The sequence below is a fragment of the Aspergillus chevalieri genome, chromosome 2 (assembly GCF_016861735.1).
Source record: "Aspergillus chevalieri M1 DNA, chromosome 2, nearly complete sequence".
Lineage (NCBI taxonomy): Eukaryota > Fungi > Ascomycota > Eurotiomycetes > Eurotiales > Aspergillaceae > Aspergillus > Aspergillus chevalieri.
The window spans coordinates 2,781,157-2,806,349 of record NC_057363.1 but is presented as its reverse complement, the minus strand read 5'-3'; the positions used below and the strand labels follow the sequence as shown (position 1 = coordinate 2,806,349).

Below are 25,193 nucleotides of genomic sequence, written 5' to 3'. Positions count from 1 at the left end.
CAGGTAGTAAGAAAACAATTTGAAAACGCTGCTGTCGGTGTTGGCGGATCAGAATCCCCAATCATCCTGATTCTCATCCGTATGGAAAGTCGGGAAAAAAGATCGAACAAAATCTCCATTAATCGGATCGTACGGGAAATAAATATCATTCCCATCAAGCCCCATACCCGGACCTGGACCATTAGGCATGAGTGTAAAATCCGGCGCACCAGGTTGTAGACCAGTTCCATGCGGTAGCTGCCCGTTATGCTGATGGGCGGCTTTGTCAATGCCGTTAGTTATGAAGGAGTCGCTCAGCTGATTCGCCTGGTCCTTATGGCCATTGGTCACCTCGCCTGGACCGTAGTCGAAGGTGGGCATATCGCTTACATCGTAATTCATTCCTTGGGCAATCTTTCGCAGATTCAGATCACACAGCTGCCATGCGCGACGCGATGCAATGCTGAATTTAGACATAGAGTGGAGCCAGCGAACGCCCTTCTTCGCCGTGGTAAGTAAATTCTGCTCCTCTTCAGGAATATGAATGCTACCAAACGATAACTCGAGCAAGACGACTGTCACAGATTGCATAAGACAGTGCAGTACACACCACCAAGGTCCGATTTCGTAGAGTTGGATTGCATCAGCCTGGTCCGGAATCAAATCCAGCATCTTAGTCGCGGAATCCAGGGATATCATAGCCATGACGTGACTAAATGCTGGTTTCTCATTGCCTTGACCACTCTGGTGCGCATCGCGGCGGCAAAGGCATGGACGCCCAAGCGTAATCCGGGAACTATAAAAATGGAAAGCTAAAAACAGTTTGGCCCGAAGTAAATCGGGTCCCTCATCCTCTTTGCGCGTAAAGTCGAATGCTGGGTGAAGGTTCGCAAACCAGAGATCAAGCCGTGACCTCAACACCCCAATCCGGTTCTCAATGTGTGACCACGGCACCATGGCGCAGTCAGGTGAATAAACTCGATTGACAATCTCTTGAGAGATGATCGCCAAATCGGCATAGTAAAGGAAGCAGAGCGCATTGTTAGGGGGCAGACTCTTCAACCAAGTCACATCTCGGGGTGTATCGGTGTATTTGGCGTCCTTGCCCCCAGGAGGATTCGAGGATATTAGGTGAATAAATGAACTCGCGATAGCGTTTCCTACAAACTCTTCGCGTAGGCTGAGGTCTTTGAGAAGTTTAGCTGCCAATGGCTCCTGCAACTGATTCCCCTCAAACGGGAGAGGCAGTGGAGTTGTGCAGACGCCATCCAGAATGCATGTCGCTCGGCCCGTCATTATCCCTAGTAGATGTTCCAGGGTGTACAAACACCACCAAACTCGGTTGCGCGCTTCCTTGGAGATGCTGGCCGTGAAATCGCTGGTACTTTTCATATTGATACCGAGAGTAATTGCGGAACGGATCGCTAATGCTGCTATTCTCCAAGCTCTAAAAGGGTCAGTCTGGAACAAACGAGTGCAGTAAGACATAGACTCACCTGTTGATCTGGTCTGATGCGATTAAATAAAACGCTATCAAACCTTCCACTTGCACTTGCTGAAGATCTGGATGACTAAACAGCACATCACCATTCATACTCAAGATCCGAGCCCGAGTCAAATACACCAAGTGGTCGTGTTCTTCACCTTGCCACGGCGCTTGTTTTAAATGAGCTCTCTTGGCGCTTATCGCAAAGATCACGTTCAAGATAGCCAACCACTTATCTCCTGGACGTCCGGATTGATCATAGAACAATTGATACTGCATGGTGAAAAGCGGGCGACTGATTATCGGGAAGAAAGGATGAACCGATGCCAGATAATCCTCAAAGAGCTTGTCTGCCAGTGGCCGCGGTGGCACCTGGTACACTTGAACTGGACCAGGGACGGAAACTTCCATATCATCCAAGTGGTAATTGACGGCGTGAAGGGCGTACTCGCTCTCATTATCGGCATCAGGTTCGTATGTTCCTGGTTCCTTCTTGGCTCGTTGTTCTGCCTCTCTCCGCAATCTCTGCATCCACGTCACTTCGGAGTTCTTGCCCATATAGCCGGTTGCTCGTGTATCTTCGTTGCGATTAAGATCCTCTTCGACACGTTCAATGGCCTCCAGCGAACCGATGGATGAAGGGCTGGATGCATCGTCAGGGTGCTCGTCCATGATATCTTCTTGTGAAATAGGCTGCGATTGTCGCTCATTGGACGAACGGTCAGCCTCTGCTGCGTGCTGTAAATCGTCAGGTATCGTGTAAAGGGAAAAGTTAAAAAAAAAAAAAAGGTGCAATCGAACCTTATCCAGTGCCTCTTTGATGCGCTCCGACGTCGAACTATCAACGATATTCTCAATATCCTTCAACAACTCTTCGTAGTCGCGTGATTTGCTTGATAAATCCTCCAGTTGCCTGTTTCCTATCCAGTTAGCCCCAACACAACCTGACCAGGAAACAAAAAAGAAGTATCACGTACCGATTCGTCTTCTCCCTCCACGAAACCGGATAATCACACTGAATTCTCAGTTCCTTACACTGCCTGCACACTGGCGTATCCCCACTGCATTTCGTCTTTCTCTGCCGACACGACTGACAAGCCCTGGGCACTCTTCGACTATACCGCGGAGCAGTGGTCGCCCGCTGGCGGGGTATCGGAACCTTGCCATTGCTGTAGAGTTGCTTGGTGCCGGAATTCGAGGATGTAATTTGCGGTCTGTGGGGGGTATTTGTTCGATGCGAGGAGATGGAAGAGGCCGCGGTTCCTGGGAGGGCGGGGACATTGGAGGTGGGGAGGATGGTGGTGTCGCGGTCTGCTTGGTGGAGGGGCATCTCGTTGCGCGACAGGACAAAGGCGTCTTTTTCTTTATGTTGGAAGGAGGCCGTGGGTGGTTCCATGGCGGCTGATTTGATATGTTATGAAAGAGCGACTGGTTGAAGTGTGAGTGACAAAGAATGGCGAGTGATTCCTGTTGGCTGTCGTGCTTATCGTGGACGAGGGAGAGAAAAAGCCGAGAATCACATCGTTTGGACAAATGTGCGCGTGGGGGAATTGGGATGAATCCCAACCAACAGGGCTACTACCCAGATATATACAAGTTGAAGATGAAGATTGAAGAACAATCGCGAAAAGGAGTGAGGACAAGACCGAATCAGAAGTTTATGGAGAACCGGGGGGAAATGGAGATGTTGAGTAAGCTGCCTTCCCCTTACGGATATTACATGTCATGTGAGTGGTGGCAACGGGGAATCCAGGGAACGTCTTCTTACAGTACAAGTATTACTGTTTGTATAGTAAAGAAAATGGTTCATCAGTCAGTTACATTAACATAATAGGCATAGAGCGACCGCCCTGGAATCTATCTTTTTTTCCTCCTAATTCTTTCCCTTCTTTTCGCAGTCTTTGGTATCATTGTTCCTCCACATTGCCGGAATGGAGAATAAAAATAGAAAGAAAGCCACCAAACAGGCACAAACACCAGAAACGAAGCAGAAGAGTGGACTATGTACAGATCGAGGATCTTGCCAACTAAACCAGCCGGCCATGGAGACATATAGACATGTACAAAAACGTAAACGAGAGAATCAATGGTATAAGCGGAGAATGAGAGAACCACAAGAATTGGACATGTTCCAGTGGCGAGCGGAGAGTGAGTTCAGAGGAAAGAGGATTTGGATGCTTAGATCTCTCCAAACATTTCATCGAGCTCATCAACCTCGACGGTTTCAGGGCTCTGCAATTCTCTCCACGAGTCAAAGGCCGTGTCGACGTCCATATTCGACGAGGGTCTGGCCTTGATGGCCACCTTGTCCTCGGATTCGGCCAGGTCGGACATCCTGATATCAACATCGGGAAGACCGCTGTTGAGCATGTCAATCGACCGCTTGAGAGGCGACATATGTGCGACCTCGGGAAGGGCGATTTGGGGACGGTCCTCCGTGTCCAAGCCGGTATCCGAAGGTGCACTCGAAGAAAGCGAGGATGCAACCGAGGTCAGGGATGGAGAAGGCGAGGTCCCAAGCAAGGCACAGGCAGCATCGTCGTCCTGACCCTGCTGCTGCTTGGGTGCCGGGGACTGGTGGTCCAAGGCGCCCGAATGCGAGAAGTAGTCGCCATACTCGAAATCGTCAGACATGCGATCGCCGCTAAACGACGAAGATGGCGAGTCATCGAGATGCGAAGTAGAAACGTTCGTGCCATCCATCTGGCTGAGACCTTCCGAGATACCCGAACGCGCCGCACCGGTCTGTCCCTGGCTTGCCTTTTGCTCGGAGGCCCGCTCGCGAACGGCACTGGCAGTTTGCGTGAATTCCCTTTCGTCACCCTCGAGTGGGGGCGAGGCAGCACGGTGAGAGTGCATCAGACGCATATGCGCGTGGAAGTCGGAGGCGGATCTGGCGGCACCATCGGGACGACCGTTCAAATTGACATGTTCATCCTCAAAGTCGGGAGAGGAGAGGTCGACCTCCGGGCTAGGCGACCGTTGACGCGTGAAGATGTCCTCATCATCCTGATCCACGCTAGTGACGCTGGGGGTCATCTGTTTCCCAACCATACCCGACGGAATCATGATATCGTCCGAGTTCTCAGGCAATGGCTGGCGAGGCATGGTTGTAAGATAGTAATAGACCTTCCGAGGATGAACGGGAATAAGCTCCTTGGCGATAGGACAAGGTGCCAGGGCGGACCAAGAACGCTTCATGTAGGCACTCAGTCGCGACGAGAGGAGAGCGGCGGGGTTGGCGGAACTAAATACTGTTAACCTTTCTTTTTGTCTTAAGATTTTCAGAGAGAACTTACTTTGCGACATGATCGTTGAGAGTGTAGAGAATAGCGGCGAGTTCCTTGACGAGGTGTGGGCGGTTGGCGGTCTTCTCGAGTTGGTGGATGACGCCGACCACGATATCGTCGTTGATGCCCTCGGTGTCGATCCGCGGTGCAAGACCATCGTCCATGGGCGAAGGAGGTGGCGTGTGCTCCCAGGTGGCGGCGCGCACAGCGGGGCTTTGCTGAGATGATGGCTCGGGGGAGACTGAGAGGGAGTCGTGCGACCTCTTGACTTTTTTGGATGGAGGGAGTTGGTGATGATCTTCAGTGGAAGAAGGAGTCGGAATCTTGGTGGTCGAGATGGAAGGGGAGCGACGCGATGAACTGGGAAGATGAATGCCCAGCGAGGGGAGAGAGAGAGACTTGCGACGAGTATTATAAGGCATGGTAATACAGCAATAGGGTAGTAGGAATAGAAGTAGGCAAGTAATTAAACGACAAAAGCAATACAACAGCAGCAATAAAAAAATAACAACACAGTAATAAACCAATACAATACTAATAATATAGAAAAGAGAAGAAAATTAGGATAATACAGGAGTATGGAAGAGGGAAGGGGAGGGAATATGGGAGGGAATATGGGAATATGGATGGCGATGAAAACAGAAGAGTAGAGAGTAGCAGAAAACGAGAAGAGAAAAGATCCCGACCGGCTGGACGGTGACCCGAGCTTCACTTTTTTTTTTTTTTACTGCCAGGAGCCGCAAATAATCCGACGAGGTTATACGCCGATCCTGATTGGTCAATTGGTCCGGTATGCAATGCATTAGGCATTCAGGCATTCAAGCAGAGTACAAGTACAAGTGCTACTATGTATGACTTCTCGTACAGGACACTGTACAGCAGAGATACGGTGTACAGCGCATAATAAACAACTACATAGCACACCGCATGTATCGACGTTTCCCAGGCAAAGCCAAAGTACCGGCACAGGCGGTGAAAGGGGCAAAAGTCCGTGGCCAGCCATGTGTAGATGACGAGAATTACTCGACCTGTCATTGGCTATCAAGGTGGGGTGACGCAGCGAATCGGGTATCTGCAGTTTATCCCATATGCATCTTTGTTGATCTGCTACGTGTGAATTGTGTACCCCATACATACATACAGAGTATGGTATTCTTTAATGAATGTATGAATAATCACTGCTTGGAGTAGAGTACATCTATGTGCAAGTACAGTGTACAGAGTTTTATAGAGAAGTGCGCTCTGTTGTATCTGTATCTGTCTGTGCCTGTCGATGGAGTACGGACAGAATATTCCACCCCACCGCCAAGCCACTAATGCAGGCATGGAACCAGCCCAGTGTACAGGCCAATAGATGGTCATCTTCTCTCCCCACCAACCACGCCGTTTGATGTGCTAGAAAACCTGCGTTTACCATTCGGGTCTAGCGGAATCTGAAAAAATAGACCTGTAGAGTAGAGTATGTAAACAGAAGCGCTGCAAGGGATCAATTATGATAGGTGATCATTCCATCCCTTGTTGCTGGGCTGTGCGTCCATTGCTTGCTTTGACGCCGTTGCTGCCATTAACATCTGATGTGCATCGATGTGACATAGCAGTCTCAATATCTGTACGAGTACAAATACAAACGATCAGAGTTTTCTTCTTGCATGAGTTGTCGAGAAATGAAAGAATAAAAAAAAAAAGACAACCCATGACAAGACGGGAGGTTCGAACCGCTTCAGCCTGCGGGATCAACCATAATGTCCACCCTTCTTGCCATAGGCTGTTTTACATGTATACGCTGTGATGGACTATGACTTTGTACTTTGCCTAGGCTTCAATTCCTGATACAGCATGCCAGGCAACCGCTGTAGCCCTACTCCATGCGTCCAGCGGAATCCGCCAACGAGTAGAATACCAAATCTATATGCTTTGATATGAGTGCATTTTCGCAAGACTAACTAGATGTTTCAATCTCACGTGACTATGCGGGAAATCAAGGCAGAATTATTGGATAATGAGCTACGATGAGAATGCAGGAAGGAACCAGGATGTTGCCCGAAGAACAGGAATCAAGTTGATATTGGCAGATTATCTCACGTGACCGTATACCATTGAGTATACTACGGAGGCGGTATGATGACCGGTATGATGACCGGTATACAGATGAAGATATCTGAGGACGTTCATTCATGTACTTAGCTTAGTTCTTCGCGATCAATACAAGTCTTACAGCATTGGTTATCTTTCTAGTATCTGACTCGTCTGCACTTAACCAACAACCCAGTATACGTACTCAGTTGGCCTTGTTTCTCTATTCGTTACCTTTGCTGATTCTACTTGTTGATTTTCTTACGAAGCCTGGAGGGGGCGATTTACCCATCGACGCATCGCAAATCGGACCCGGAGGGGCATTGAGCATGCAAATACATCGGAAGACACTTAGGGTAAGTGTCCTGTCTCGAAATACAACTAACTAGAACCCTAGGTACGATACGAGAGAAGCCAGGTTGTGACACTTGCTGTATCATGATGTAAGGATTGACTAGCCCTGCAGCAAGCAGGCTATGCAATCTTCAGCAGGCTTCCTTCTATGGCTTATCTCGACCCCAGTTGCTTCTCCGATGCTGTGTCTCCAACCGCGGATGAGGCTGGGAATCAGGTGAGGAATAGCAGGGCGTCAATACTCTTTCCCTTGATGAAGTCAAAAAATCAGGTTTATGGATATTCAGCTCATCATCATCGTAATAGGCCTGGAGTAGTCGAATATGACGGGGCCCCATGAAGGACACAACCAGAGTCTAGCTCTGTCAGCCATTTATCCTGACGGATGAATGGCACATGGACACTTACCAGAACAATCTCGTGTTTGATAAATATCGGAACATTATCAAGTATTTCCATAATCAAAGGAGCAAACAACTCCTCACTGTCACAGGGCCAACCCGTGACCTATGCACGTGACCTGTGCACGTGATGCACAGAGATATCTATCTGCGCTAACGCCGATCCTGTTGCAGCTCTTCGAGCTGCGTCTTGTCTATGAACCTGTAGATAGCCTGACTGTAGCTTACCCAGTCCGTCAATTCCTAATATATATATATCTGTACCTGACCCTGCGCCTTGACATTACGCAGCTCCCACCTCTAGGAGTTGACGCCTGTGCCCGCCTGTCAAGATGTCTGCTGTCCCCCGCCCGCCGTTCTTGCCAGATAGCTTAGAAGCATTTGCTGAACATGCTGCAAATCATCAGGCTGAATGGTTTGAATATTGCCGTGACGCATACGACTACATCGAAGGAGCCAGGGAAGCCATCACACAAGCCCAAGAACAAGCCAACAAAGCTAGCCAGAAGTTTCAAGCCTCTGAACTGGAAGCAAATCACCTGAAGAAAGAACTTTCTGCCCTGAACCTCGAATACGAGAAATCCCGAGCCCGAAGCCAGGGAGTCATCGAATACCAGAAGGAACAGCTACAGGAATCACAGCAGAAATATCTTGAAGCCCTGAAGGAAAAGGATGAAGCGCTACGCCTAGCAACTCCTGTGGTTAATACACCTGCCCAAACTCCTGAACCTGCTGCTGAATTACATACAGTTGCTCCGGTGGGAACGCCTGCATCGGTTGATCCCCCATCTTCCAGCTCTGCCAGACTCTCTGAACGCCTACCTGACCCGGACCGATTTGAAGGTGACCGGAAGGATCTTCGCCGATTTATCTCCCAAATCCATGAGAAGATGAATGTCAATCATGACCGCTATCCAACCCCGCAAAGCCGCATGACCTACGTGACCAATCGCCTGAGAGGAGCTCCGTACGCCCAAGTTCTGCCATATATCAAAAGGGGAATCTGCCAGTTAGAGGATTACGAAGAAATCCTACAAATCTTGGACCGAGCCTTTGGTGACCCGAACCGTGTGAACAATGCTCGTAATGAACTGTTCCGCCTGCGCCAAGCCAACAAAGAGTTTGGCATGTTCTTTGCTGAGTTCCAGCGCCTCGCTCTAGAGGGAGAAATGTCTGAGGATGTCTTGCCTACCTTGCTGGAACAAGCCATCAATCGAGAACTCCGAGGAATGCTCATGCATAATGAACCCCCAAGCCGCGAATACCACCAATTTGCCAACTTCTTGCAAGACCTGGAAAACCGCCGCCGTCACTATGACAATAACCCTTCATCTGTCGCCCGGACTTATGCCTCGGCTACGAAACCCAACCATACAACCCACCCTGTCAGGCCTGCTGAACACTCTGCTACGCCCCAGTCTGCTGAAAACAGCACTGATGCTATGGACCTGTCTTCTGCCCGCCGCCACACAATGTCCCGTCGAGATCGTGGGGAATGCTTCCGTTGTGGTTCCAAAGACCATTTGGTCCGAAGCTGTCCACTCCCTGATAATCGCCCTGTGGGAGTCCGCCCAGCCTACCTGTCACCTCGTTCCCAGTCTCCCACTAGCCCGGAACCTACATCTGCACTGCAACGATACCGTTCTCCATCTCCAGATCTATCAGCAAAAGGAATGAGTCTGGCCTAAGTCGCGACCAGACGCTGAATGAGCGCACCATCCGTATATCTGCTGCTGCCACCCAAGGATTAACTATCGAAGAAGAAACCTGCCGTTCAAACCTGATGATTCTGCCTATAACTCTGTCCCGACATGAGAAGGAACTGACGAGCTACGCCATGCTTGACACTGGTGCTGAAGGGAAGAGATTTGTTGATAAGGAATGGGCCCAAGACCACGGCCTCAAGTTACTGCCACTGAAAAGACCAATCCGCCTGGAGACTTTCGACGGCCAAGAAGCTGAGAGTGGGCCAATCACCCACTATGTCCAGATGCACATGAGAATCAATGATCACCAAGAGAAAAGAGCTTGTTTTCTGGTCACACAGCTAGCGCATTACCCTGTTGTGTTAGGACTCCCCTGGCTAAAGATCCACGATCCCCGAATCGGTTTCGCTGAACATACCGTCCTGTTTGACAGCAAGTACTGCCAGGAACACTGCAATGTACCCACAAGACCTGCAAAAATACGAGCTTTACATGATATTCCGCGAAAGACCCGCCCAAAGCACCTGCCTGCCCGACCTGAAGGCCTGGAACACCAAGACATTGCTGCTATATCCCTGTCTGCCTGCTCTGCTTATGCGCGGAAGAATTACCGCATGTTTACCGTCACTGTCAAGGATATCGAAGCTGCTCTGAATCCCACACCTGACGAAGAAGACCCAACAACTAAACTGCCACCTGAATTCCAAGACTTTGCTGATGTATTCTCACCCAAGGAGGCTGAGCGCCTGCCGCCCCACCGCCCCTACGACCACGACATCAAGCTGCAGGAGGGGAAAGTGCCCCCATTTGGGCCCTTGTATCCGATGTCCCGGGAAGAATTGAAGGCCCTGAAAGAATGGATTGAGGAAAACCTGAAGAAAGGATTTATTCGACCCAGCTCATCACCTGCTGCATCCCCTGTTCTATTTGTCAAAAAGCCAGGAGGAGGTCTTCGATTCTGTGTTGACTATCGTGCCCTGAACGCCATTACTGTGAAAGATCGCTATCCGCTACCGTTGACCAAGGAGACCCTGAATAACCTGAAAGGGATGAAATATTTCACGAAGATCGACATAATTTCCGCCTTTAACAACCTGAGAATCAAGAAAGGACTCGAATACTTGACTGCCTTCCGTACACGACTAGGCCTATTTGAATCCCTTGTGATGCCCTTTGGCCTGACTGGCGCACCTGCTTCATTCCAGCGATTCATGAATGACACCCTGCGAGACTACCTGGATGTCTTCTGCACTGCCTATTTGGATGACATCCTGATTTATAGTAAGACCCGTGAGGAGCACATTCGCCACGTCCGCCTGGTTCTTGAGAAATTGCGAGATGCAGGCCTCTTTGCCAAATTGTCCAAGTGTGAATTTGCGGTGCCTGAGACTAAGTTCCTGGGTATTATTGTCGGCCGAGATGGACTACGCATGGATCCTGACAAGGTGAAGACTATTGTTGACTGGGAGACCCCAACTTGTGTGACTGATGTCCAAGCATTCATTGGCTTTGCGAACTTTTACCGGAGGTTTATCAAAGATTTCTCAAAGATTATTACGCCCCTAGTGAACCTGACAAAGAAAGGCATCCAGTTTAAATGGGACACTACCTGCGAACTAAGCTTCAATGCCCTGAAAAAGGCCTTCACTACTGCGCCTGTTCTCAGACCGTTTGACTGGAATAAAGAAGTCATCCTAGAAACTGATGCATCTGACTATGTCTCTGCTGGGGTCCTGTCCCAATATGACGACAATGGTGTCTTGCACCCTGTGGCCTTCTTCTCCAAGAAGCACTCAGCAACTGAATGCAATTATGAGATTTATGATAAGGAACTACTGGCTATCATCCGCTGTTTCGAGGAATGGCGCCCTGAGCTGGAAGGAACCCCATCTCCCATCAAAGTTATCACTGATCACCGGAACCTGGAATACTTCATGACAACTAAGCTCCTGAACCGCCGACAAGCCCGCTGGTCTGAGTTCCTGTCCCGATTTAACTTCAAGATCATTTATCGCCCAGGCAAACAAGGAGCGAAGCCTGACGCCCTGACCAGGAGGTCAGAGGATCTCCCTAAAGAGGGGGATGAGCGCCTGCTACACCAAAGCCAGACTGTCCTGAAGAAAGAGAACCTTGAGCCTGCACCTGACAATTCACCTGTCACCCTGAATGCCACCACTAGAGCCCGAGACCATTCTGCTGAAAGCTCTGTTGAGAACCCACCCAGAATACCTGCTCAAACCAGGAGAGTCAGATTCGCTGATGAGACCAATCATGATGTGCCAGAGCCACCACAAGATATCAAGAATCTGCTGGATAATGCGTATTCCGTTGATGAAACAGTACTGTCAATTCTGGAAGCCCTAGATAAGGACGCCACACGACACCCTCAGATCACCCTAGCTGACTGCCAGAGAAGAGGCAAATACCTCTTCTATCGAAATCGTCTTTATGTTCCAGATAATGGAGAGCTAAAAGCCGAGCTATTGAGACAATGCCATGACAAGCCAGCCATAGGACACCCTGGCCGATCCAAAACTTATGAGCTCCTGTCCCGGGAATACTACTGGCCTGGAATGTACCAGTATGTTGAACAATGGACCCAGAATTGCCACACATGCCGCCGCATCAAGCCATCCAGAGAAGCCCGTCAAGGCATCCTGCGCCCTCTGCCTGTCCCTGAAAGATCCTGGCAAGATATTAGCATGGACTTCGTCACACATCTACCTCCAAGCCGTGGGTACGATGCGATCCTGGTTGTAGTGGACCGACTGACAAAGATGAAACACTTCATTCCGTGCAAAGGAACCTGCAATGCCGAAGAAGTGGCCCGCCTGTATGCCTACAATGTCTGGAAACTCCATGGCCTGCCGCAAACTATTGTATCAGATCGAGGACCACAATTTGTTGCCCAGTTCTGGAAACACCTGACACGCCGCCTGCAAATCACGAACCTGCTGTCAACTGCCTACCATCCTGAGACTGACGGCCAGACTGAGAGGACCAATGCCGTTCTGGAACAATATCTCCGCGCCTATGTATCCTACCTACAAGATGACTGGTCTGAATGGCTACCGCTAGCTGAGTTTGCTGCTAACTCTGCTCGCTCTGAGTCTACCCATGTTTCCCCATTTTTCGCGAACTATGGATTTCACCCACGAATGGGATTTGAACCTGTTCTGCCTACCAACCGTCCTGCCAGAGATGCTGAAGAGTTTGCCTGTCGAATGGAATTAATCACTGAGTTTGTTCGTACCGCGATCACATCCGCCCAGGCCCGTCAGGAGGAACAGGCCAATCGGAAGAGGCAGCCTGCCCGTCGCTATCAAGTCGGCCAGTATGTATGGCTAGATTCCCGCAATATCCGGACCCTGCGCCCACAGAAGAAGCTAGATTGGAAGAACCTGGGACCATTCCGCATTGTTGAGATTGTTAACCCGCATGCTTATAAGCTCGACCTGCCTGCTAGTATGAGGATGCATCCTGTGTTCAACGTTAGCTTGCTCCGCCCTGCTGCTGGAAACCCTGTCCCAGGCCAGAGACAAGAACCGCCGCCACCTGTTGAAGTGGATGGACTTGAAGAATGGCAAGTTGAGGATATCTTGGATTCCCGCTGGGAAAGGAGAGGTCGCGGGGACCTCGTCTGAAGTATACAGTCAAATGGACCGGATATGATGACCCTACTGAAGAGCCGGCCGCATATCTGGAACACGCTCAGGAAGTCATCGCGAACTACCACCGCCGGTATCCCCATAAGCCTGGGCCTGGCCTCAACGGAGCTCGGCCTTGAGGAGGGGAGTACTGTCACAGGGCCAACCCGTGACCTATGCACGTGACCTGTGCACGTGATGCACAGAGATATCTATCTGCGCTAACGCCGATCCTGTTGCAGCTCTTCGAGCTGCGTCTTGTCTATGAACCTGTAGATAGCCTGACTGTAGCTTACCCAGTCCGTCAATTCCTAATATATATATATCTGTACCTGACCCTGCGCCTTGACACTCACAAATTATTTGTCATCTGGGCCGTTAGCATTGGATAGCATCCTAATCATGCAGTGAGTGGAGAACTGCAAACCACTCAACCATTATGGGACCATTGTACTTGTACAGAGCCTTCATCACGAGATTCAATGGACTAATTTGATGTTCATTAGCACTAAAGCAATCAAGGCTTCACAAAAGGTAACAGAAGGATACATACTCAAGCATGTTGACAAGGGAAAATTGACGTCCCTTTTCTCGGCTTTAATGTGCTGGGCCCATAGGTAGTGTTGAAAATGTGACGGCCTGGTCACGTTGGCTGATTATCATGTGAGGTGTGGTTGTTTGCTTTACTGCTTTGTTGATAAATATGGCGTTACCTCCTTTCTTCCTTCCTCATGTTGATTATTCTCGTCGATAGCTACCTAGGTAGAACCCATGAGTTGGACGTTCCATTATCCTAGTAGAGCGCCGTGACAGAAAATATTCACACATCTCTCATGCCCAATAAAGGGGTCTCTCTGAATCATAATAAGAATTCCATTCCCAGCCTGCTGCTTCAAGCTCCAGATCATAAGTCTTCTCGCTGAGCTAGCCCTTAGTTACACAGTAAGAAGAAGCAGGCTTTAAAGGTAGGCTCTCTGCTCTTGTCCAAGGTCATCTGATAAGTGCGAATCGGTTTCAAAGTTTGCACCAGAGGACTTCTTGCCTCTTCGCATTCTACGAAAACATATCAGCCTGGAGAAATTTCACAATGAGAGATCGGATCATAACGAAAAATTCGGCCTGGAGCCAGAGCCGATCAAAGGCGCAGACGAAAGATTGAGAAATTACAAACCCTGGGAAGAATACCTCAATAGCATTCAGAAAGAACAGAAGCAAGAGGAAGGAAACTTTTTTTTGGCGAAGCTTTTTCAAGATGAAGCTGCAAGAACCGCAAGCAACGAAACCAGTTCCAATATTACAGAAACCCGCTCGATGATGCGAAACCAGAACCCGAATCAGAATCGCCAACATCCGTTACCAAAGAAGACACCAACGAAGGGCTTATGAAGAGGTCAAGGGATTCTTGCATGGATTGAAGGAGCAATAGAAGGTCCTTTCACTCCCGATTCCCGATATTCAAGCGAAAAGTCGAATTGGGTACCAAGCGCGCAGTCGGAGTCTATGCCAAACGATAAGTTCTACACAAAGACAATTGACGAGCAGATCGTCAATACAACGCTTCTCAACTTTTTGAAAGCCATCACTCAGCCCTTCTCGGACATCCCTCATCGGTGGACCATAAACCGGAAGGCATTTCACGCCACGGCCAAGGGAACGAAGCTATACGAGGCCCGAACAGATAGGTGCCTTTCTCACAACGATAGTCAATCTGTCCGTTCCACCATTGAAGTCAAGGCTGCGGTCAGATCCAAAAAGATGTACGACATATCCATGCAGGAAAGTGCGCAGATGATTGCAATGATACGGAAGAATACGTATTGCACCCTAGCCGATAAATCAAGCATCCCATTTGTGCCTAAAAGTATGTTGCTAACCTAAAAGCATGTTGCTAACCAGCCAAAAAAGTTGGTTCCAGCTACTGCAAGACCGAGATGATATCTTCATAAATTTTGCCGAGTTCAGCAAGGAGCATCTTCAATACTTGAGGGGGAAACCCTTAAATCCAAAGACCTTCATGAAGATCTACGTGATCGGCCCTTCCGAGCAGATATTCGTAAACGAATGGAACAGATTGCCCCCGTTCTTTTCGCACTAACCATGCGTGCTGATAGGGACAAGAAGAAAGCCATCGACCCCAGCGACCCCAATGACGGGAAGGGGTCTATGCAGAATCTCATTCATAGATTTAAGGAAGCAGCGGAAAAGAAAAATAAGTAATAATTCTTGTGTTAGTTTTGAAGGTTTTAGCTATGCATGGCGTTTTTCACCCTCGGGCATTAAGTTCATTCTCCACTGGAAAAACACGCACCTTTACCATATTCCATCTTGGGTTTTATTCTAGTACAGCGATGCCACGGACACCCACCTTGTCGTCTACAATAGCTGAGATTTTACCTCTGCTCACCGACCTCAACGCTATGCGAGAAGCCGGAATCCTCTACGCTATCACAATGTAAAATTGTTCTTATTCTGTCTATTTCATGCGATGAGAGCTATTAATCAATTATATCCATCATTGCTTCTGCTGACACTGATAGCCTCCACAGAACTCTGACCAAGTTCACCAAATCTGAAACAATACCATCTCAGTGCAACGCTTGATAATATCGATGCAACTGAGCAGCAACACTGAAAGGCAACGGGTTTTCCAGGTTCCAACCACAAGCGGTCTCTGCTGCCGCCATGTAACGGAAGCAAAAGGAAATCCACACACAAACAAAAGCAAATCCAACGTACCCAGTAAGACCTATTTTGTTGATTCTATTAGCATCTGCATCTCTTGTCAGAGATATAGTCAAGGCACTTACGATTCTGCTGCATCCCCACCGACTTGCCCAGATAAATCACAAAATCCTCCAATGTGATCATAAATGGCTGCATAACATAGAACACACCCTGATAGAACGCATGCTCCTCACTGCGGAGACAAAGACTGCCGACAGTATGAATCACAGCCGAGAAGCCAAATGCGGCGTAAAGATCAATGTATCGGCGCCGTAATGTGCCTCTTTTCGCACGCGTCAGATCACACGCAAGTCCACCCGAGAAGTTACATGCTCTCCGCATCATCTGGTGCCAAGCACTGCCCCAGAGGCGTCGGACGGACCAGAGATTACTGGGTAGGAAACTTCCGAATAGAGGTGGCCAATCATCTAGCTCACAGATTCCCAGGACTGTCGTTCCGGTTGCTGCTAGGTTGTACTGCATATTGAGCAGGTTGTATACCTGATAGCCGCTTAACCAGCTGATGAGTATCTGGTATTCTAGGGGAATGTCCCAGAAAGTTTGGGATTGGACCATGGGTGCTACGACTGTGCGCCGGTAGTAGGTGACGCCGTCAACAATTAGGAAGGAAATGATGGACTCGGTGAGACGCTTGCAAAGGAAATGACTGTTTCTTTTGGTGAGTTACAATTGGACCATGGTCTGAAGGAAGTGCGTTGACATACAATTTCCCATAGCCCTGTTTAGGAACTTTGGGAACGTTCTTAGCCTGAATATTCCACCCAATGGCTCGCGAGGAGACAAGCAATTCAAACGCCCATCGAGCTCTCGCAAAGACTCCCTGTGGCCAAGCCATGCTTTTATCTTCCTTCTTTGATGTACCTCCGCGGATCTTCCAGAACTCCCGCTGGGGTTCATGACAGAGTGCAAGGTCGAGCACACGAACGAGCGATGCTGGGATGGTAAGACCGGCGATGTAGTTCTCAATGTGACTGCCCTTGGTATACTGTAGCATTTGCGTCGCCAGTGGCAGCATAACGCCCAGGTACCATGATACGCGAACCAATCGACTAGTTTGCAGAAGCACAGCAGCGCAGCTGAGATAAAACACTGGTTCGAACCATGATGGATAGGGCTTTCGCTCTGCATCTGGAGGAACGAGAGATGAGAGCGCATCAGGGAGTGAAACTAGGACGGGTAACTTCAGCATCTTGGTACTCCTGGCTGCTGTAATAGGGGACGCAAAGCTTGTAGGTACTTGGAGAATGAGGAGATACTTATACTCAAACTTGGTACAAGGATTGTCCTCTATTGCGCCTGTAGTTGGAAGTGCACCACATCTGTGGTCGTTGAGATTTCAACAACTTGATAGACTTATAGGCATCAGAAGAAATGTAAACTAGAAAGCACATGCATTACGTTATATATATATATATATATAAGATCTATCGATCAGTACATTAAGCTCATGCAATGCTCATAAGCCCCAAGTATACGAACTGCTAAGGTAGACTAAAAATCCTAGAAAAGTGTCATTCATAATACTTCTACTCTTACTAAACCAACAAGCCCTCTTTCTCCGCCTCCAGCAGCGGCTCCAAAGACTTAGCCGTATCAATGATACTCTGATCATACGGAATCCAATCCAACCCAACCGCATTCTTCACCTTCGTCGAATTGAACCCCACACCTCCTTCATCGAACGTCCAGTCCTTGTTATAGCGCTGATCCAGACTGCCCTTAAGGATTACACCCCGCCGCTCGGGATATTCCTCATTCAAAATATCCAAGATAGCCTGCTTGGGGCCATGTCCCGCAACCACGAGATAGCGTTCACCATCGGCCTTGGCAGTGTTCTCGGCGCACCATAGATAGATGGTTGCCAGATTGCGCACGTCAACGTAGGGAGTTGCACCAGCAATCTTGACAATGGCGTCTTGGGGTCCGGGAACGTCTTTGCCGATGAGACCGTTGTAAACGGGAGCCAGGGTTAGAGGGAGCTTGTCTGTTGTCTCAGGGAGAATGATCGGTGGGCCAGTGGCGATGGAGCCGCAGATGACGCTTATGGCGAATGGAGGCTGTTACATGTCAACATGGGAACTGAACTTGGCCAATAAAACGTGAATGGTAAAGTGTAAGGAATGGAGATCATACCTTCTTGGTATCTCTGAAAGCCCAAACGAGCTTTTCCGCGGCGATCTTTGCACACGGATATGCCTCATAGACGGAGATATCCTCTACCCCGTCCTTTAAGAGCAGGGGATGAATTTTGTTCCAGCTGTTATCGTCGTAGGTATGCGGAGGTTGCGCACCAGGAGTGATGACTGCCGCCGCAGACGAGGTAAAAACAAAGCTTTCAAGTTGAGAACCTGCATAAGCCAAAGCTGAGTTTAACAGATTCTCTGTGCCCTTGACTGTTGGCTTAATGAGTTGCGATGCATGGGTAATGGACGGGCCGATAACGGGTGCAGCCGTGTGGATAATAGCAGAGACACCTGTGTCGCTGATGAGTAGAAGCATAGGAATAGTAGGATTGGTAGCACAGACCTTTGACAGCTTCATTAAATCCAGATACTTCACAGAGATCCGGTACTTCCGCAATCTCGATTCGGTCCGCGTAGGGCTTCCATGGCCCATTGAGCAGACGCGAAGCACGTTCTTTGGAACGACAGGTACCACGCAGGCGATATCCGGCATTCAGGACAGTGGTGGCTATATTGGACGCTAGGTATCCGTTGACGCCGGTGACGAGGATGGTTTTGGTCATGGATAGAGCCATCTTGGTAACTGTCGGCGGTATGTGAGTTAGTTCTAAGCAATAGATAATAATAACTAAGATGATCAAACCAATACTAGAGGGGATTATTCTTCTATGTTTATATTTATACAAAATAGATGCTGAAATCTCAGACCGTCGGGAAAAATCATGCTACCTATCCCGCAGCGTGCTGTAGCTACTCTGTACGGAATCAGGAAAGCTAGAAATCATTTTCAAAGTCTGCTTGGTCTCTTGTGCATGACCAGATTATCGTACATGGGAGTTGGTGGCTTATTTCACATTGATATACGGAGTATGAGATACCTGTACGAATGAAGGATCTAGATTCGAGTATTAGCAGCAGTGGCTCCAGAGCTCACATAGCTCTATTCCATTAAAACTTTTCTTTTTCTCCCTTTTCACCGTTCACGATAAGGGCCATGTACTAGCCATTGATCGCCAGTTATTGAGACTTTAATACTTGGATACATATGGGTGAACATTACTCAGACAATCAATCATTTTAGAGCTATTTAGGGCTAGATTCCGTGGATCCGTGTCAAGCACGGATCTGTCATCTTCACCCTCCTTCACTACGCGCGAGCCACCTTACAGCGTCTTGCCTTTGGTTGAATCAAGAAATAGTTTTCCATCTCCATGTCACCATCCGTCATGCCGTCTGTTAATCTGACCCCTTTAGGGAAGGCGCGATGAAAGTGCGCAATCGTCATGCGGAGCTCTAAGCGGGCTAGATGAAGACCGAGACAGACTAATCGGTCATCTAGTGAATTTCAACACATAAAATATTCTGTGATTGAGACTTACTTCGGCTACCTGCACCAAACGGCATAAAGGCATCTTTCATGTCTTGAGTCGGGTTCTCCCATCGGGACGGATCAAACCTAGGAATATCTCGTTAGCTTTGCAATCCGAGCAGGAAAGATACATGGTAGCAATTTTTCTGGCTCTGGAAAGATCCGTGGATCGCGATGCATTGTGTACGCCTGTGTTGTGACTGTAAGTCCACCGGGAATGTAATGTCCACATAGCCTCTTTCCACCCGCAGGTACAGCGCGAGGTAAATCACCAGGGGCAGCGCCGTAGAGACGCAGTGATTCCTCGATCACCTGGCCCATATAAGACAGCTTCTTCAGATCGTCCGCTTTAAAACCGTCAGGCAGGCTTCTTACTTCCCTGATCAGGCGTTGCTGCACGGCAGGGTGTTCTGATACCACCCAAACAAGATATGTGAGCGTGATCGCTGTCGTGTCGCTGCCGCCAAGAATGTAGGCCTCCGCATCAGACTCGATTACGTCGTGTGAGATTTGGCCGGCGTCATGGGCTTTCAGCTCACGCGAAAGTAACATTGGCTTTTCGCAGTCGGGGTTTGATTTCAGATACTGCCTGTAGCGGTTCAGGAGATTCTCAGCGTATGCCGTGCGCCGGGCTGCAGCAGATGTAATGTTCTTGATGAAGCTGCAAGGAATGGCAGAAACGACTTTCATGATCAGGGGGATCTCGACAAGTAACGCATTGTAAAACGTGACGTTTTTGAGATCAATGGAATATTGGGTCTCCTGGAGAAAGATGTCAAAGATATTGATTTCCAAATAGAGGTACTCAAGGAACTTACTTTGCCATATTCCAACATGCGAAACGACTCGCCAAAGCTCAACTGACCAATGATATCGGTAGCCATGAAGAAAAACCATTTCAACAAATCAGCGCTGCCATCCGTGTCCATACGCTCCTGGATCTTGCGGATAGCCAGCTCAACATTTTCCAGAACTACTGGCTCTAGTTCTCGCAGTGGACCCTCCGACAGAGGGTGTGAGAGCAGTCTGCGTCGCTCTTGATGAGCCTTAGGATCAACCAAAGAGAAGATGTTATGCTCGCGGGCAGTAGTAAGCTTGCTGTACCAGTCGGACTTCCGGAAGCTAGTGCCAACGCGATGGATATCTTTGGTGGCTTGCAAGTCGGAAAGAACAACCTCATTGGGACTGATGCGAACGAGAGGGCCTAGATCCTGGTCAGATATTGCTCTATGACATGATGACACGACAAGCCACGTGGATTGGGGTGGACAGACCATATATCTTATTCAATGAGTCAAGATATTGCATTCTCTGTCCAGTCAAAGTATAGTACTTCAAAATCAGAGTCGTAAACTTAGAACTCAAGGGCCCAGGAAGCGAGCTGAGTGGTCCTGTCAGAGCATTCCATATTGCTCGCTGACCGAGTTAGCATCATTAGCAATACGAACCGGCATCGAAGCAAGAAGCCGGGCACTTACTACAATGCTGAGCAGGAAAATAGTCACGGACGATATAACAATTGTATGAGCCATTGCGAAAGAGGTGATAAAAGCAGAACAAGTGCACGACTCGTTTCTCCAAATACACTGATTGTAGTCCTTATATAAAAATCTAACTTAAATCTAGCACAATTATATTTCTTTATCCCTCTATTATGAATAAATGCCCCTCTTGAAAACATTGCGAGATAATAGAACCGGTCAAAGCTATACGGGTTCTATTACATATGTAACTTAACTCAAGGTCAGTAGCCTCGTGCTCAGAACGGACCTCGTGATTCAATGAGAAATTCTCAGGCGCGCACCCTAAAAACAAATAGACAGATATAAACTTGCATTATCCTATATTTGTTAGAATTTGGACCATCACATTTTTTGCAAGCCTATGTAAAGATCTGCATCATGTCTCCATCACTCCCCATGGCGCCACCTGCTTCTACTGTATGGTTGGCAGTATTCTTTGTGACTTTCATGGCTTGGGTGCTGCACCAGCGGTATCAAAGCCAACTAAATCAATTCCCAGGTCCCGTTCTTGCATCTCTTTCAGATCTCTGGCGATTTGGATACTCGCTGTACAACAGACATGGTGTTCCTTTGGCTGCTCTGCACAGAGAATATGGCCCAGTGGTGCGTTTGGGACCGCGCATGTTATCGTTTTCCACCCCAGAAGCCATACAGGATATCTACGGTCTCAAAAACAAACTAAAGAAGGTCTGTGCATGGAACCTACTTCTACCTACATGGAATAATACGCTCATACGGGGTTAAGTCGGAATTTTATAGTGTCATATCTCCTGTTCACGCTGGAGTCATTAGCCAAACCCTTTTTTCGAATCGAGATCAGGATTCCCATGCTAGTCATCGACGCGCGGTTAACTCTGCTTTTTCTATGAGCTCCGTTCTCCGTTACGAGCCATATCTTGATGAAACGATCAGAATGTTTTTCAACAAACTTGACGACATTTCCAAAGAGACCGGAAAACGTGGATGGATTGATCTCCCATGCCTGTTCCAATACTATGCATTTGACACTATTGGAATGCTCGCCTATGGCAAGCGGTACGGTTTTATTGAACAGAATTCTGATATCAACGGAATCATCAAGTCGACGCGGGCGATACTCGACTACACTTCATATGTAAGCCTGGCTTGAGGCTAGTGTAAGAATGCTGTTAATATTGGTTCCAGGTTGGCAATTATCCACTGTTAGACAAGGCAACGATCAAAAACCCACTTATGTTGTGGCTGGGCCGAATGGGTTTTGTCCAAATGACCACGCCGTTAATTCCGTTCGCGATTAACTCGCAGGCTGGACGACTGGCGGAGATGCGAGAGAACCCTGAGCGCAAGGATACCAACCGGGATATCCTTGACAGCTACCTTGCATTGCATAGGGCTAAGCCGGATGTCGTAACCCATGATATAGTACTGGAGCTGGGAGTGATGTTGGGTTTTGCTGGATCGGAATCAACGTGAGTAGTTCCAGATACCACCTTCGCTTTTTCTTTCTTTTTTCTATGTACTGATTAGTGTGATCAGTGGGGTCGCCCTAAGTGCATTTCTTTACCATGTCACACGCCATTCCGATATCTACCGCCGTGTCCGAAACGAGCTGGCGTCTCATATCGACGCCAATACAAGTCATGTATCGTATACAAAAGCTCAAAGCATGCCATATTTTGATGCCTGCGTGAAGGAGTCTTTCCGAATCCATCCCCCCAGCGGCTTCGTGATGGAGCGTGTGGCTCCTCCGCAAGGAGTGGAGATTGCTGGGTACAAAGTCCCCGGCAATGTGATTGTTGGCTGCAATCCACACGCCGTGCATCGTGATAAGGCAATATTTGGAGAGGACGCAGATGTGTATCGCCCTGAGCGATGGCTCGAGGCTAGTGACGCGCAAGCGCGCGAAATGTGGAAGGGAATGCTGCATTTTGGTAGCGGATCACATACATGCTTGGGTCGGCATATTAGTGTGATGGAGGTGTATAAACTGGGCGCGTCACTGTTGCATAACTACAAGGTACTTTCTTGGTTCCTATCTTTGCCTATCTTGCGTGTATATACTAACGACTGTGAACAGATCACCCTGGACCAACCGGAAAGAGACTGCGAGATTACAGTAGGGCAGTTTGTACGGTTGAACTACCGGGTACGGGTAAAGCGATTATCTAAGGAGTAGCGAAATGAGGGAACCACTGGGTTAAGCTTATATATATGATCTTTTTGAGTATCCATTGTTACTATGTTTATCAGACCAATTTTATCCAATGAAAAACACAATTCAACCACGGCATCGGAGTCCAAGAAAGCCTACGCATCATGGTTATTGGTGATGTCCAGTTAATCCGAGTCTTACCCACGGGCAGCACGCTTACGCATTTCCAATTATATTTATCATCGGAGTTCGCAGTTCCGATAAATCCTGCAGGCAGACCCGCATAGCTTCAAGAAGGTGTGCTCCCGCCCTGTTGACCGTGTGGCCGCAGGGTGCATCATGGACAAGTCCACCGGGCTGAATAAATGTGACCGTCAGCCAGGTCAGGTGGAGCGGATAATACTTGTCTGCTTTGTTTCGAGATCGGCATATACGTGGCTAAAGGAAATGTAAAGTAATTTCCGTATTACTCGGGGTGTCTCGGGATAAATTGTCATTTGATTACTGCAGAGCTCATGACAATGATACGTGCTAGGGATTTGAAAGACGCAACCTGAAGAGTCCTGCTACAACTACATGCACGGTCAAAGTTTTTATTCGTGGCGACACATGAGAAGATTGCGCTGCAGGGATAGGCGATACAGGTTCAATCGTCGGGGATGTTTGAGATATCACCCCTTGTAAATCTTCATGTTGGGCTTATCTGAAATGGACGGATTCTGAGCCAACCGCTTCTTGCGCGAGCGGACCAGGGCATGAATGGTGATGTTGGGGATTTGCAAAAGGGTGAAGAGGATGGCTTGACCGGTGCTCCCGGTAGCTCCGACAATGGCGTACGCGGGTATAGCATACTTTCGGTGAGCTGGAATTAGATGAAGCAGCTTGAAGTCTCAGCTATTTCCTATATAGCTCTATTCGTATTAAAACTATCATACACAATTAGTCCATAGAGCCTACTTAACATAATTATGCCGTTTGCTCTAGAAAGCCGCAAGAGATCTACAGCGTAAAAGATGTACAGTGGTGACATTGCAGTAAGCTCAAAAGCAAACATAAGGAAGCCATCAGCTTCGTGCTTAGCACGGACACGAGGCTAGGGCTGAATACGAGGTGAGAAATCAGCAAAGAAATAAGAGACTATCATCACCTTCGATCTTTCCAGCACAAAGGTCCATTGTTCATTAACACACTATTGTCGATTATGTCTCGGAAGATCAACGACACCTTCGATGCGTGCTTCTGGGAGGAGTATCTGGAGAGCCAAGGTTCACGATTACCTCCATTACCGGATGTTCAGCGCATCACTCCTCGAGTTGTACGTGTGCTTGCGGGTAATCCTGGCGGGGTAAGTCTGCTTCCATACACAGTTGGACCAATGATTTACTCATGGCCATGCAAAGTTCCAATTGCAGGGTACCAACACATACCTAGTGGGCAGTGGGCGCGAGAAGATTCTCATCGATACCGGTCAAGGTCTACCGGTATGGATCGACCACATTGCCCAGGTTGTGGCCGAAAATGATCTGAAGATTGTGGCTGCATTAATCACCCACTGGCATGGCGATCATACTGGTGGCGTACCTGATCTTCTGGTTCATTTTCCGCATTTGAAATCTGCTATCTACAAGAATCAGCCAGACCGTGGCCAGCAGGACATTCTTGACGGACAGGTCTTCCAAGTAGAGGGAGCCACGATCCGTGCATTGCACACGCCTGGTCATGCTGTCGACCACATGTGCTTCGTACTGGAAGAAGAACAAGCCATTTTCACCGGTGATAACGTTCTAGGTCATGGCTTTACGGTTGTGGAGGATCTCGGGGCGTATACGAACAGTCTCGGTATTATGAACGACCAAGGGTGCCAGATAGGGTATCCAGCACACGGCGTTGTGATTACCGATATGCCAGCGAAAATGGCAGAATATAGGGACCAGAGATTACGACGAGAGCGACAGGTTATTTCCGCATTACGGGAAAGTCGACAAAAGAATGCCGGACGAGGCAGTATTACGGTACAGGAAGTGGTGCAATCAGTGCATGGGACCGTTCCCGAGGATGTCAGTAAGAAGGCATTGGAGCCATTCATGCAGGAGGTACTTTTGAAGTTGGCGGGTGATCGTAAAGTTGCCTTTGAACTACAGGGAGGAGTAAAGCGGTGGTTTATTGTTGGTAATCGAGTTTGATGATATCATTTCTATACATGCTTTGCTTTTCTGCGTCCAATCTATTCTGCATATGATTGTCGAAGAATATCGTATCACTTCTGTTAGGGCTCATGCCGCTAGCAAATTGTACAGCCCAGGGAG

The 25,193-nt window shown here is 48.5% G+C and overlaps 8 protein-coding genes across 8 annotated transcripts; 3 read left to right on the top strand and 5 right to left on the bottom strand.

The window, feature by feature from the left end:
- Positions 1 to 48: 48 nt before the first annotated feature.
- Positions 49 to 2,861, bottom strand: ACHE_20986S (uncharacterized protein; the record flags this gene model as incomplete). The annotated part of the gene is made up of 4 exons (XM_043285349.1): positions 49 to 1,426; positions 1,476 to 2,203; positions 2,267 to 2,378; positions 2,443 to 2,861. The coding sequence occupies 4 exons, from the start codon at positions 2,859 to 2,861 to the stop codon at positions 49 to 51; spliced, it is 2,637 nt and encodes an 878-aa protein (XP_043134050.1).
- A 782-nt stretch (positions 2,862 to 3,643) lies between these two features.
- On the bottom strand, positions 3,644 to 5,177 carry ACHE_20985S (uncharacterized protein; the record flags this gene model as incomplete). Its single annotated transcript, XM_043285348.1, has 2 exons — positions 3,644 to 4,712; positions 4,765 to 5,177. 2 exons carry the CDS (start codon positions 5,175 to 5,177, stop codon positions 3,644 to 3,646), a joined length of 1,482 nt encoding a protein of 493 aa, XP_043134049.1.
- A 4,189-nt stretch (positions 5,178 to 9,366) lies between these two features.
- ACHE_20984A (uncharacterized protein) lies at positions 9,367 to 12,933 on the top strand (the record flags this gene model as incomplete). The annotated part of the gene is made up of 1 exon (XM_043285347.1): positions 9,367 to 12,933. One exon carries the CDS (start codon positions 9,367 to 9,369, stop codon positions 12,931 to 12,933), a length of 3,567 nt encoding a protein of 1,188 aa, XP_043134048.1.
- Positions 12,934 to 15,521: 2,588 nt separating this feature from the next.
- ACHE_20983S (wax synthase family protein) lies at positions 15,522 to 16,870 on the bottom strand (the record flags this gene model as incomplete). The annotated part of the gene is made up of 3 exons (XM_043285346.1): positions 15,522 to 15,682; positions 15,744 to 16,327; positions 16,386 to 16,870. The coding sequence occupies 3 exons, from the start codon at positions 16,868 to 16,870 to the stop codon at positions 15,522 to 15,524; spliced, it is 1,230 nt and encodes a 409-aa protein (XP_043134047.1).
- Positions 16,871 to 17,216: 346 nt separating this feature from the next.
- ACHE_20982S (putative secondary metabolism biosynthetic enzyme) lies at positions 17,217 to 18,439 on the bottom strand (the record flags this gene model as incomplete). Its single annotated transcript, XM_043285345.1, has 3 exons — positions 17,217 to 17,738; positions 17,815 to 18,155; positions 18,208 to 18,439. 3 exons carry the CDS (start codon positions 18,437 to 18,439, stop codon positions 17,217 to 17,219), a joined length of 1,095 nt encoding a protein of 364 aa, XP_043134046.1.
- Positions 18,440 to 19,011: 572 nt separating this feature from the next.
- Positions 19,012 to 20,541, bottom strand: ACHE_20981S (cytochrome P450; the record flags this gene model as incomplete). Its single annotated transcript, XM_043285344.1, has 5 exons — positions 19,012 to 19,187; positions 19,244 to 19,320; positions 19,421 to 19,995; positions 20,052 to 20,437; positions 20,508 to 20,541. 5 exons carry the CDS (start codon positions 20,539 to 20,541, stop codon positions 19,012 to 19,014), a joined length of 1,248 nt encoding a protein of 415 aa, XP_043134045.1.
- A 1,128-nt stretch (positions 20,542 to 21,669) lies between these two features.
- ACHE_20980A (uncharacterized protein) lies at positions 21,670 to 22,911 on the top strand (the record flags this gene model as incomplete). Its single annotated transcript, XM_043285343.1, has 4 exons — positions 21,670 to 21,870; positions 21,921 to 22,204; positions 22,272 to 22,752; positions 22,813 to 22,911. The coding sequence occupies 4 exons, from the start codon at positions 21,670 to 21,672 to the stop codon at positions 22,909 to 22,911; spliced, it is 1,065 nt and encodes a 354-aa protein (XP_043134044.1).
- A 1,177-nt stretch (positions 22,912 to 24,088) lies between these two features.
- Positions 24,089 to 25,070, top strand: ACHE_20979A (uncharacterized protein; the record flags this gene model as incomplete). The annotated part of the gene is made up of 2 exons (XM_043285342.1): positions 24,089 to 24,232; positions 24,288 to 25,070. The coding sequence occupies 2 exons, from the start codon at positions 24,089 to 24,091 to the stop codon at positions 25,068 to 25,070; spliced, it is 927 nt and encodes a 308-aa protein (XP_043134043.1).
- Positions 25,071 to 25,193: the final 123 nt, after the last annotated feature.